At 38.7% G+C, this 12779-nt stretch overlaps 1 protein-coding gene across 1 annotated transcript; it reads left to right on the top strand.

Moving 5' to 3' along the window:
* The first annotated feature begins 59 nt into the window (after positions 1–59).
* Positions 60–8594, top strand: LOC146140884 (neuropeptides B/W receptor type 1-like). The gene is made up of 10 exons (XM_083392335.1): positions 60–120; positions 267–399; positions 1949–2111; positions 2959–3131; positions 4631–4750; positions 4810–4933; positions 5463–5681; positions 6854–6966; positions 7624–7758; positions 8439–8594. The coding sequence occupies exons 1-10, from the start codon at positions 60–62 to the stop codon at positions 8524–8526; spliced, it is 1329 nt and encodes a 442-aa protein (XP_083248461.1). The 3' UTR covers positions 8527–8594.
* The last annotated feature ends 4185 nt before the right edge of the window (positions 8595–12779 follow it).

The following is a 12779-nucleotide window of genomic DNA, read 5'->3' as shown; positions in this document are numbered from 1 at the left end:
AACTGTGCTATAAAGCGTTGAAAAGTCGATATTTTCTTCGATATTTCTAAAAACACGCAATGTCGTCTGTCCAAGAAGGATCATCTGGGCTTGATTACAGCGGTTCGGGCGAATTCCAAGGTAAAACATAAACGGAGTTTTTTTAATATAAATTTGTTAAACATTTACCAATAACCAGGTGCAACCAAAAACTTTAAATTTGCTTACCAAGAAAATTGGCTTGACTAGCAAAATTCAACGTGGACGATTTAGTTTTTTATTTTCAGTTGCAACTTTTTCGGATTCGTGGTTAACGGTTGCTGTCGCCGGTTCAATATGTGCAATTGGCCTAGTCGGAAATGCCATCGTTATTGTCGTTATGTTGATGTTGAGAGAAGTTAAAAGGAACACTACCAACTGGTAAGAGTAAACAGTTAGTCGAAGAGTTATTTTTAGTCAATATAGCCCTATTAATGTGTTTCTTAAATTTGAAAACCTTAACGGTCGACCAGGGGTCGGCACCTTTTTCTAGTAGCGGCCAAAACCAAATTCAGAAGGGTCTCTTCATGCCGCACAAAATGCTAGCAAGAATTGTGTTAATAAAATGTTGGAGCAACTTTTAATCAGGCGGGCCTCGGATCTGTTTTGGCACTTAAAAACGTGTTTAATTACATTTAAGAAGGTAGTTTAGCGCAAACGTGAAAAAAAGCGTTTTTTTGTTTAAAATTTGAGTTCACACGTCGTCATCCGTACTTCTAATGAAAGGTGTAATAAAAGTACTTTGAGAAAACGCGATAACCTTGATATTTATTCAGTGTTGATTTTGTGTCCGGGCGCACCTGGCGAGCGAAGCAAGCGCAATTTTTTTTGGTATTCTGGCATTTCTTTTAAATTTCTTTGCAAGTTTTTGTTACGTCGCCAAAAATAATTAAAATGATATGCCCAATATTTTTGAATACGTTTTCTGTTTGTCCGCGACGCACTTGACAGCCTTCCACAGCGCAGCGATAAAGAAGCGCTGATCTAGTTCAATAGACAGCCTTAAAACGTAAACGAACCGGAAGTTCAAAGATCATTCGCGAAAAGGTTTCGCACTTACATAGTTAAAATAGTCAAAATATATTTGAAATGGACTCGTGCCTATAGTTTGTCAATGAAGCGGCGGGCCGGATGAATTACATTGGCGGGCCGTGGTTGCTGACCTCTGTTGTAGACTCAGAACGGCCAACCTGATGCAGGCTAAATCACACAAAGGAGTGGTCACGTTGAAAAGCGCATCTTGCCCTAACGTACAATGACGACAGTCTGCAAATACTGGAGAAATGGCGCCAAATTGTAATGACGCCAAAAGTTTTAAATGGATTACACCAACGTAATCTATTTAAATGTATATTATCGTGCTTTTTATGACATGACATCGAGAATATAGCGGCCCTAATCCATCAAATAACACAAACAAAACAGATAAATCATTAAATTCAAGGGGTTTCCCGTAAGTGTTTGTGTTACAACCTTTTCTTTGTGACGATGGATCCTCGCAACATTAATATTTTCAAATATGCAATGTCAGCGAAATAAAAATAAAAAACTTTAACGGATTTACAAAATGGTTATTAAAACAAACATGAGGGCCAATTAAGAAAATCTGAGGGCCAATTAACCTTACACGTTTTTGTTTTTTAAACGCGTTTTTTACGCTTCGCGCCAAAGCCTCGTCTTATAGTTTTCTTAAATGTTAATGAAACTTTTTTTATTTACGTAAAGTGGTTTATAAAAGCCCGATTGAAAGTTATTATATCATACTGTTTATAACACATACGCTTTAACAAACAAATGATTGGTAATTTTTTAAGTACGGCCCGTCGAAAACGTGCTGAAAAGTTTGCCGACCCCAAGCAGGTAAAAACGATTACTAATTTTGTTTACAAAGTACATTGAAGTGGAAGATATGCTTTCCAATCTTGCATAGGTACATTTTGAACTTGGCTGTTGCTGATACCTTATTCCTGTCTACGATTCCGTTTCAAATTTCCAATAAAATCAATCGTCGTTGGATTTCCTCGAGTTCCTCTTGTAAAACAGTTGAGACACTGCAACACCTGAACCTTTTCTCCTCTGTGATGTTCCTTGCGGTATGAGTAACTCTATATTTTGTATGTCAACTGACACAAAACTGTTATTAGTTCCAATGCTGAAGCCGAATGTGGGTCTTTGAGCAAGTTTTAGTGGGCCGCGGGCTATTTTTATATTTTTTTTGCATTGCATTCTTGTCATTGCAGTTTTGTCATTGCATTCACTGTACTGTTTAAAAATGGTGTGGCTAAGAGTTTATTTATTATTTTTGCTCATCCTTGCATTATATAGGGTCACCGTGCAATAACCCCCCCCCCCCCCAAAAAAAAAAACTATCTACTTTATTACATCGGCCAAAGACGCTATGCATACTATCGAATCTTAATTGCGCCGTGTGACTTTAACAAAGGGTAATTTTTATTGAATGAGACTAGACCTATAAACTATTTTTTAGAATAAAGTGTTTTATGACATAACTTTGTGACGTCATTTTACGTAGTGGGCATTTTATAGTTCTTGAAAGAGCTTGTTGGACCCGACAAAAAATTTGCCGACCACTAGCTTAGGTCATACTTGTATTGAAGACAATTTAAATCATAAAACATGTCTTAAAAGAAAACTGTCTCATTACTTAAACTTGCAATTGAACGCTGCATTGCTATTGCAATCTAATCGTTTTATGTGTAAAACTTCCGATAAATAGCTCAATTTTACAACAAAATGGTAAATGAAAACACTTAATTTCAACTTAAGTCATTTGTCAAGTCACTTGTCTAAACTCCAAATGACTTAAGTCAAGTCAAGTCATTTGAAAACAGTTACTTAAGTGCATTTAAGTCAAGTCATTGACTTAATTCATTGTACAACAATTATATGGAGCTTAACCAAATGCTTGTTTGCGAGTAGGTCATGAGCCTGGACCGCTACATTGCTGTGTGTTGGCCCTTTTCGAATACTCTTCAGCGCCTTAGAGGTAAAAGCACCTCGGTTTGGGTCGCGGTTGCAATATGGACGAGCGGTATCTTCTTCTGCATCCCGATTATGTTGTACAGCACTTTGTCAGAGTTCTCTCAATGCATGTAAGAACGCCTTGACTCTTTCGTTTTGGAAAATTGACGTATAGCTTTAGCATTTAATTTAATAATTATATTACCAAACTGTGCGCCGTGGCACTTTTTATAGAGGGCCACATGAAAAAAAGGAAGTGTTATGGGGGACCGGGTCAATAAGTTTCAAATAAACACCATTATAAAATGTTATGTTTTTAGGAAAAAAGTAAATATAGTTTTGCCAAGCTTGTTAGAATCAAAGGTTATTCCTGATTGATGTTTGTTTGAAACACATTTTGAAAAATGACACGACTTAAGCGAGAATGGGACGCTAAACAACATTGCTTAAAAAACCCACTATTTCGTAGCGAGGTGAGCGCCATTATGCAACTGAAATCTAAATTAAAGAAAGTCGGCAGGGCGTCGAGCAAATCGCGAAAACATTAATTTAGATTTAACTCAGTGAGCACACGAATTTGACGCATCAAGCGCAAAAACAAATACGCGCATGCTCGATATATTGGAATTTATCTAGTTGTGTTGGCCATTGACCCAACAGCAGAGTTTGACAAAAAACACCTAAAACGTTGGCTTGAAGCACATTTAAAAGTACAATGCATTTAACTTGTTTTGAGTTGCAGGTGTGCTATTTACGATTCAAAGGGAATATTGCCAAGACAGCATAAATCGGGCGAAACACGAAAAAGGAATTAAAAATTAGCGTATATGGTATTGCACCTTTACAATTTACAGTTATAAAATTTGAAAATGCGCACGCGCACGTCAAACTCGGGACTCGGGTAGTTTTTCGTATCCTCTTACTCGAGTCCCGAGTCCGACTCCGCCTTCGCCTCCGCAGCCTTGGGTAAAACAGAGAAAAAAGAGATTGGGGCGGCATGTCTGTATCCAACCCCAGTAAGATTCAGGTATGTATACGATCATAGTAAACGTCTTCTTAGAAAAGTTCGCGGGAATAGAAAAGCAAACGTTGTCAAATTGGCGGATTAAATAAAAAATGTTTTAGGGAAAATAAACAGCGGGCCAGATTAAAATGCTTGACGGGCCGTATTTCGCCTAGGATCGCTCTAAACAGTTTTTAAGTGGGGCGAAATCATATTTTTAATTTGGGAAAATAATATTTGTATGACAAACACACAAGACTTGATTACACACTATCCTTCAAAAAAATTACAACATTAATCTATTTACTTTGCCTTGTCTTATATTTACGACGATTATCAAGCTTAAAGATAAAAGTGTGGTGCGAATATTTTTTATGTTTTAAATTTGCGATAATCTATAAAAATGTTCGAAGACCACCGCTTAGCCTTCAGTTGTTTTGGTCGTTTCTAATGACTTCTAATGACTATTCAGTACACAAACGCTGTTTCTTCGTCTAATTGCAGGCTTACATTTAAAATTTGTTTTCAGAGAAGGTTTGAAAAAGAAACTCAGGTGAATTTCGAAAGAAAGGGTTTGGTAAATATAACAACAACAAAAAGTTACAACCATTTAAATTTTTAATTCAGCTACAACTTTCCTTATACTTCCGATGAACAACCAACCTATATCGCTAGCGAAATTTATGACAGCAATACTACCGACGAGGTATACAATTATGACAGCAATATTACCGACTATTATGACAAGTAAGTTGAATGACTTAAACTATTTACTGCCTTTCTCGTGATGGTAAGTTGTTTAAAAGTTCCAGTTATTGGGATGCACTAAACGACCAACAAGACACCGTTTCCTGTGCTGACCAGTATCCACTCTCGTATAAGGCATTCCTCATAACGTCTTTCGTCGTGATGCATTTGATTCCGTTCTCGGTGAGTGTGCATTCTTTTAATCAAAAGGTATACACCAGGGGTGGGCAAATGTATTCAATGGAAGAGCCATTTGCAGAAAATACAAGTAACAGAGAGCCACAAAATTATTTCAATAAAACAGGGTAAATAATGCAAGTTCAGCAATAATAACAGAGTTGTAATATAACAAAACGGTAATAATTAACACAATAATAATAACGGTAATGATAAAATAACACGCACAATGTTTATCAATAGCAGTCTTTTGTTAACTAACTCTTCGGATTCTATGTCTAGCGTTACGGCGTAAATGAAATGCTGGCCCAAATAAAGAAAACAGAAAGAGAGAAACGTTCATAAACGGTACTCTCGGTAGCTTATAGAATTTTTTGGGATTTTTAAGATTCGACTAGAAGAGCGACAAAAAACATGCCGATGAGCCGCAGTTTGCCCACCCCTGGTATACACGATATCACTGTATAGAAACGCCACTGATTTATTCACCAGTACATTTTAAACTGTTACACCAGGCTCCAAATTTTTCCTGCAGATTATGATTTTATGCTACGGTCTGATCATAAGACGAATTTCCAGCAATAGGAACCCCCAAAAACACGCGTCCAAAAGCGACGAACAAAAGGCATCGAAACAGCTGAAGCAAAGCAAGAGGGTTACGATGATGTGCGGCGCTTTGGTCAGCAGTTTCTTTCTTCTGCTTCTGCCCTACCACGTTAAGAACTTGGATACTATCTGGGGACTTCACCTTCAGGTACGGTACAAAATACTCGGCCCTTGGGTAAACAAAAGTTTGGCGTTAATCCTTGCTATATAGGCATCTATATAACCACCAGTATTGCCAGCGACTATAGGTCTGCGGAGTCGGCTAAAAATACCCGGAGTCCAACTCCCGAGCCCGAATCTGGCCAATAAAATAAAAGGCGAGTCCGACTACCGAGTCCCGAGTCCGATTCCGTCTAAATGTGCGATTTCGTCGAGTCCCGGGTTCAACCCTGACTCTACAGCATGTACACCATATGTGCTATTACCTTTAAAATTTACAGGTGGCGGCCTTATCGTTTTAAGTTTTGGTACTGCGCATTCCCACGCCGGGACTCGGGTACTTTTACGTGGTTTTACTCGAGTCCTGAGTCGTACTCCGCAGCCCTGTCAACAACGGCACGCAAGCCAAACACAAAATGTAACTTTGTACCGCATTAGGGAATGTTGTTTCTGGCCGTGGGCTAAACTGTTGAAGTAGTTTTTTTTTATTAGGACAGCTAAAAAAAATGTAAGGGTATAGCCTATATCTGATGGAATATTGTCCATTTGACATCACCAAACTTAAACACATCACTAAGAGGGGTTATGAGGGGTTGTACAAGAAAACTACATTAATGTTTGGGAATTTTCATTCAAAATGTCGCTTGTTTAGCTGTCAAAAATTGCTTATTATTTATAGGCTAAACGCGCTCTGGCTATGAGGTATATATTTTTTTGAACTATTTCCGGAAAATATTTGAACATTCAAATCAAAACAAGAATTCAAAAGTGTAATTTGGCAAAGTCACTATTAAAATCTTGTTCTTGTGGCTAGTTTGGTTAAAAGCCTTGGTATACGACTATTGAATTCTCAAATTTGCAAATTTGGTATCATAAAATAAAACATCGCATCGTCAAGTTAGGGTGAGTAGCAAAATCGGCTTGTCAATAAGGATATATTGGCAAGCTTGGCAAATAAGGCATTGTCCGCTAAAACGTACGTCACTGGTGAGATTTAAACTCCCGACCGCGACCATTTGCTTGAACCTACAACCTCGACCATTGTTCTACTACCGACTGACCTACGCCGACTCAGAGGGCAAGAAGAGTTGCACTAAGTTAATAGTTTTGTGTGTTCTATGTTTATCTACGGTTGAGCCCCAAAATCTGTTACATCTATAGAGTGGCGGCTGCGTGACGCTTCGAACGGTTTCGACTTTGCTGCTTTACGCCAACTCGGCCCTAAATCCATTTCTCTACACCTTTCTGAACAAGAACTTCAGGCGAAAATTGGGGTAGGTGGTGAACTACAGGAGACAAAAATTTCGACCATCTTACACAAATTCATAGAACAGCTAAAACCTATTTAATCTTACTTGACCAGATAACCCATATGGCGTATTTCTATCGAACATTATTTGACTTACAGTAATGGCCATAATGGTGAAAAAGGTGCGTTTCAGACATAATGTAACAAATTAAAGTGCACGCAATCGGTTGTCACAACACATCAAGTTTACAAAATGAATAGCAATATAGAGACACCTGTACCGCGACAAAATATTTAATTATTGAAAGTATTTGTCATTTAAGCTTTGCGTTTAGCGTTGGAGAACAGGATTCCGAAATGCTTTCAGTCCCTTTTTAAAACGGGCAAACATCTTCGAAGCTCAGCCTTACTGGTTACAGTTGTTGTTTAATGGTGCAAAGATAGGATTGCATTTGTCTGCGTTTATCTATTTCGAGATTCGCCACGTTATTTTCTTAGTAGCTAAGTTAGAAGGGTTGGGATCGCTATCTTAAAAAAAATATGGAGTTAAAGATCGCAGGATTGCCTTGAAATGTCATTATAGTTTTGATGTAATACGCGGCATATCTCGCCTATATAGTCTTGACTCTTTGTTTTGTTGAGTTTAAGCTACATTTACGGCTCAGCATTGCACTTTTTGCAGAAGCTGTTTTGCTTTCGATCGTTCGGCATGGAGTCGCTTTACCTTTCGGCAAAGTCGGAGATCTCTTAACAAACAGTCCAGTGGTCAGAGCAGTGGAAGCTATTCGTCGAGATTGCGCAACACTAGCAAGTACAGGTTATACTGGCTTTTTATCTCGGACTAACATATCTCCATTAGGTATATACAAACAATGCTGAGCTGATTAAAATCTTTTTCGCCTATGAGCTATAATGACAAGTCTGTGATTTAAATTTATTGTTAATGACTATAGAGCGATTATTTTGTAACTTGTCAAAAAATAAAAAAATATTTTTTTGTTATTATAATACTGTATTATATCTTTATTAGAGCAACATACGTTCAAACTTTTGTTATTAGGGCAATACACGGTAAACGCGATCCGGCAGAACTAACCACGCAGGCCTATAGTGTACCGCATTAGGTTCAGCTCCTAATGCGACAAAAATACTGAGCATTTGAATAAATATGGCTTTTATTGACACTAAATTCTGCCTGCACCTAATTTGACAAATAATTACAGAGGACAAAAAACTAATCCCTATAAAACTCTCTTTCAGGTTGTAAAAACCTGGTGGTTTCACAGTAGCTTTATTTCGAGAAAAGCGCTAACACTTATTATTAATAGAAAGGGAAACGATAAAAAACAAGGAATTTTTACAAGCTTTAGCGCCCTATTACCTAACTACGCTCTGTAATGAATAGCGACTTCAGTATAACGCAGAAAGTCAAACAACTCAGCACGTTATCATACATAATGAATATCACACGTAATCTAAAATGTTTTGTTCTTGTAGTCAAGCACCCACCGGATTTTTGAAGGGTCGTGTTGCAAGCAAGCAGAGCGAAGATTTTCAAGAGGAGAGAAAAACGACGGCCGTGTAATTTTGCTTAGCTTCGGTGTAACGTCACAATATTGGAAAACGCATTGCACAAAATACGGTTAACCGAAATAAGTGATAACTACGCGAGCATAAAGGTTTCGTGATTTCCGGCTATACCTGTCAAACGCCACGGCTGATAATAGCAGCGTATAGTTGTTCGACGGTGCAGTTTTGCACCGGATAATCCCTTCGCGCCGCGGCTTTATCGTATCCTGCAGCGACGTTTATCTTTGTCGTTAAACTATAGTGCTTATATTGCTATTTGATCTGCTATCGAAACTTCGGTTTTTAACTTCGTTCACACCAGATAAGGGACCTAGTGTACATATAAATGGTCAACCAGCGTTGTCGTTAATATTCGTAACCTTCATGGCCTTACAGCAGAAAATTAACGTTGAGCGGTGTATCTGATTGTCTGTTTTATATTTGTGGGAATGATTTGTTTATGTAATGTAAAAATGCCATTTCCGAAAAATATATAGTGTATTTTAGTATGTCATTTCTAACCACATTTGGCGCTCTGGAGGTGTTCATTATTCGATATTGTACCTGGCATGTGGGTGGCAAAAAGGTTTCCCTTTATTAGAGTGAGTGTCTTTCCCTTCATAATTGACCTGGCCCGGGATATTTTTTGCCTGAACAAAAGCTTTTTGAAAACGGTTTATTTTTGTGTAATACTTTCTTACTTATTCAACCACGTAAAATAGGTCTCTGGGTTTTCAGGTTTTAATTCAATGTACTATAGCATGATGTGAATAATCCGGTAATGCGTGTTGAGATATATTCCTACACTAAAACAAATCGTTATTTGTTAAACAAAAATAGCGCATTTTTTTTTAAGATTGCTCAGTAGCTTTCCAAGGGCAAATAACAGTTGCTGGTATCTCGCCCATAGTCTTTGCAGTGCACACTCGTTTAAAATCACACCAACACATAGCATACAATGTTACTGCCGGGTTTTCAATCTAAACTCAATCATCTCGTCAATTGAAGCTGCTTAATTTGGCTCGACAGCAGCAGTAATGACGACCAAAAACCCGCGCGTTCGTGCGTTTACAACGCTGCCGATTCGCGTAACGCCCCGAATCGAGAAACAGACGCAGTGCTATCGTGACAACGGTCAAGGCTGCAGGGTCTCACAAAATTTCTCGCATCCCGTGACGCCGCTAGCGAGTGCATTTACAACTCGCACGGCGGGCACGTTCCCGATAACTGAGTCTTATCACGTAGCCAACCGCCGAACGTGCGATTTCGATTGGAGGCCCTCAAATTTATACGCGATACTAATTTTGTTTAGAGTTTTATGATGGGGGAGGGGCCAGGGGTACTTGCGCCACCGTGTTCTACGTCAGACGAACATTAGCCCGTCATCATAAACGTCATACCACCCTTGTCTTTAGCGTGCTTCGTAACATCGGTTTTATCTACTATATACTTCGACCACTGATGTATCGGCCCTGCTATAAATCGAATGGCAGTTAAGCCCATATAAGGCGTCGGAAGGCTTTAAAACACTTAAAAAAAAAGCAGTATATTTTAGTAAAGGCGACCGACCGCAATCAGTGCGGTTTTAGCATTTGAGTCGCAAACCACGGTCGATAAGCACTTAACACTGAAAACCGCCCAATACGACATAGCCTCCTCTTTTCTGGCCATAAGGTGTATAGGGACATCGTGTATCAACAAAATGTTACCTCTATCTATTTCGGCAACAGGAAAATGTCACTTCAACCCTTAAAGTCGCATTGCATCTAAAGTCGCTAGATCGGTCAAAAACAAACGCCATTTTTACGACATCGAAGCTGGTTTATTTTTCAAATGTACAACCCGTCAGGTTAAAAGTCGGAACGTTGACGCTTTGAAATTTTTGTTTTTATAGCATCCGCAGAAAAAAACTAAAAAGAGAACATCTCGCAAATGAAACAAACAGTGCCAACGTTTGGACTACCTATTCGGGCAATCGTCTTCAGGATAAAAAAAATCGGCCTATTGTTTTTACGCCTTTCACATTCTCAATAAAATTGCTACGAAGCCCAAATACTGTGAATCGCGTGAACAAGCGCAATTTTAGTAAACGACAATAAGGTGCCCCTTGGTGTGTTGCTGGTCGAATTCTAGCAAGGATTTTCGGCTGAAGTACGGATGCGCCTTCGTCAGCGATAATGCATTGTTCAGTGTCTGAGCGGATGTGACGTAACGGAATGCAGGATTTGATTGATTCACCTATAGAAGGGGTCGTGTGATTCGTGGTAATACAGACAGAGTTTCTGAAAAAAAGGTTGCCGATAGAAAGTCGGCTTTATATGTATCGTTAATTAAAACTAAAAACAAGCTTCGTAAATACTTCGTATATATGCATAGCATACTTAGAAGTTCTATATTGAAGGCCCTCGGGGCCCATAACCATATTTTGGTAACACAGGTTAACTTAGCCAAATAAATTGCGAGAAAACCATTTCCGGTTTATTTTGCTGCTCTTTAAAAGTAGAACTAAATATACAAAAATATTTATTTTGCTTTGGGTTTTGTCACACATAACTGACAATTTTGTTTCTAATACTACGACGTAACTTGCATTTGCTAGGAAAATCCATAAAAATACAAGGCTGTTTGCAACGACTGAAGCATTAAAATCAAACAAAATAGTGCAGTTTTATTTTCGTTCTGCATTGAGTCAGTTTTGCAGTATTTGCGGCTTGCACTTTTGTTGGCTGATATGCTTTATTTAAATGCATAATTTAGTAAACACGGGCATGTGTTTATGCCCTTTATGCCAGGGGAACAATGTGGGCCGTCGCAAGGTTAATATGCGCGGAGGCAGAATGGAAAGTTTGTCGAACCAGGAAGTAGAAGAAACCCGATCGTTGCTAAAAAAATGCAAAAAAGGAGCGCCACAAACAAGCCTATCGGATTGAGGTGCCGGGCCATAAATGCGACTCTTATTATTGTAGGTCGCTTGAGCAGACTTGGACAACTAGATTTATTCTGAAATTAGAGCATTTAAGTTTCTCCAAATAAGATTAGAAATAGAATAACATCATTTTAGTTTTATCAAATTCGATTAGAAAATTAGAATCACCTGATTCCAGAAAACCTGAATTTAAACTAAAATTCGAACTAGAACTCCATTTGATTTTTCACAATGAATTTAGTTTAATCGCAATTTAATGCAAACATGTGTGTGCTGAATTTTGTACGTTTTAGCATAAAGCATATTATGCATTTCAGGCGGTAAAGGTCGAGCCTTAATTTCCATTATTTGTTTCGACTAAAAAACAAAAAAATACCATACGACAAAGTAGCATTTCTGATGTCGCTAGCGTGTCGTTCTTAAGCACGGTCATGTCACGCAATCGATGCGAAAATGTGTTTCGGGCGCGACGAATGTCCCTAAAAAGATGTGTGGCATATTGCGGCGCTGTGCACATGCGCTGACTGTCGGTGGCATCGTGCCGTGGCCGGACAGAGAATGCGTATACGAGGCAAGATACACTGACGGGCTATAAGCAAAACAAGGAAGAAAGACTTTTTCGCTGGTGTGAAAGCGGCGTTATTGCAAGAAAGAGGTCTTTAGAAAGGCACAAAAGCATTAGGCGCAAGCGTTGTAAAGCAAAGTTGCAAATTTTGTCAGCTGCGCGCACTAGAAAAAAATTAAAATCTTGGCCACAGCGCACGCCTGCCTGCATGCATATTGTAATCTCAGTATAGTGTGTTTTCTAACATACAAAATGTTTGCTAGAACACCTTAAGAACCATTCGTCTAAGCGAAATACAGGAATAGAAACGACACCCGCTGTTTTTAAGGGTATCGTGATTACATTCGCAGTTCAGACTTAACGGCAATTTTTTAGTGAATTAAAGTAAAGTTTTTTGACGTCAAAAATGTCTCGCGTAAAACAGCCAATTTACGATCATACACGTATTAACCGTACCTGAAAACTAGATTGTTTACGACTCAAACCTGAAATACCGTAAGCGGTTCAACTGTTGACTTTTTTTGCTCAAACGCGGCTGGTGAAGTTGCAGTGTGAATTTTGGTTATTATTCGCTATCTTCAACAGCGTGTTCTTCGCCGAACAGCGCAAACCGTCGATCGGCCGTCGACAAATTTCCGTTTCCTAGATTGGATTTGTTCGACTCAGCAATGCACTTTACAGCAGAACTGCAGGCCAATTTACGTTCAGCTAAAAAGTTTAACGATATTCGCCGTGGAGGGTTCTTTCTAAGCTTGTCTGTTGCTTGCAGATTTTTTTA

The sequence above is a fragment of the Ascidiella aspersa genome, chromosome 6 (genome assembly GCF_963924565.1).
Source record: "Ascidiella aspersa chromosome 6, kaAscAspe10.2, whole genome shotgun sequence".
NCBI lineage: Eukaryota > Metazoa > Chordata > Ascidiacea > Phlebobranchia > Ascidiidae > Ascidiella > Ascidiella aspersa.
This window is presented reverse-complemented; position numbering and strand designations above follow the sequence as displayed.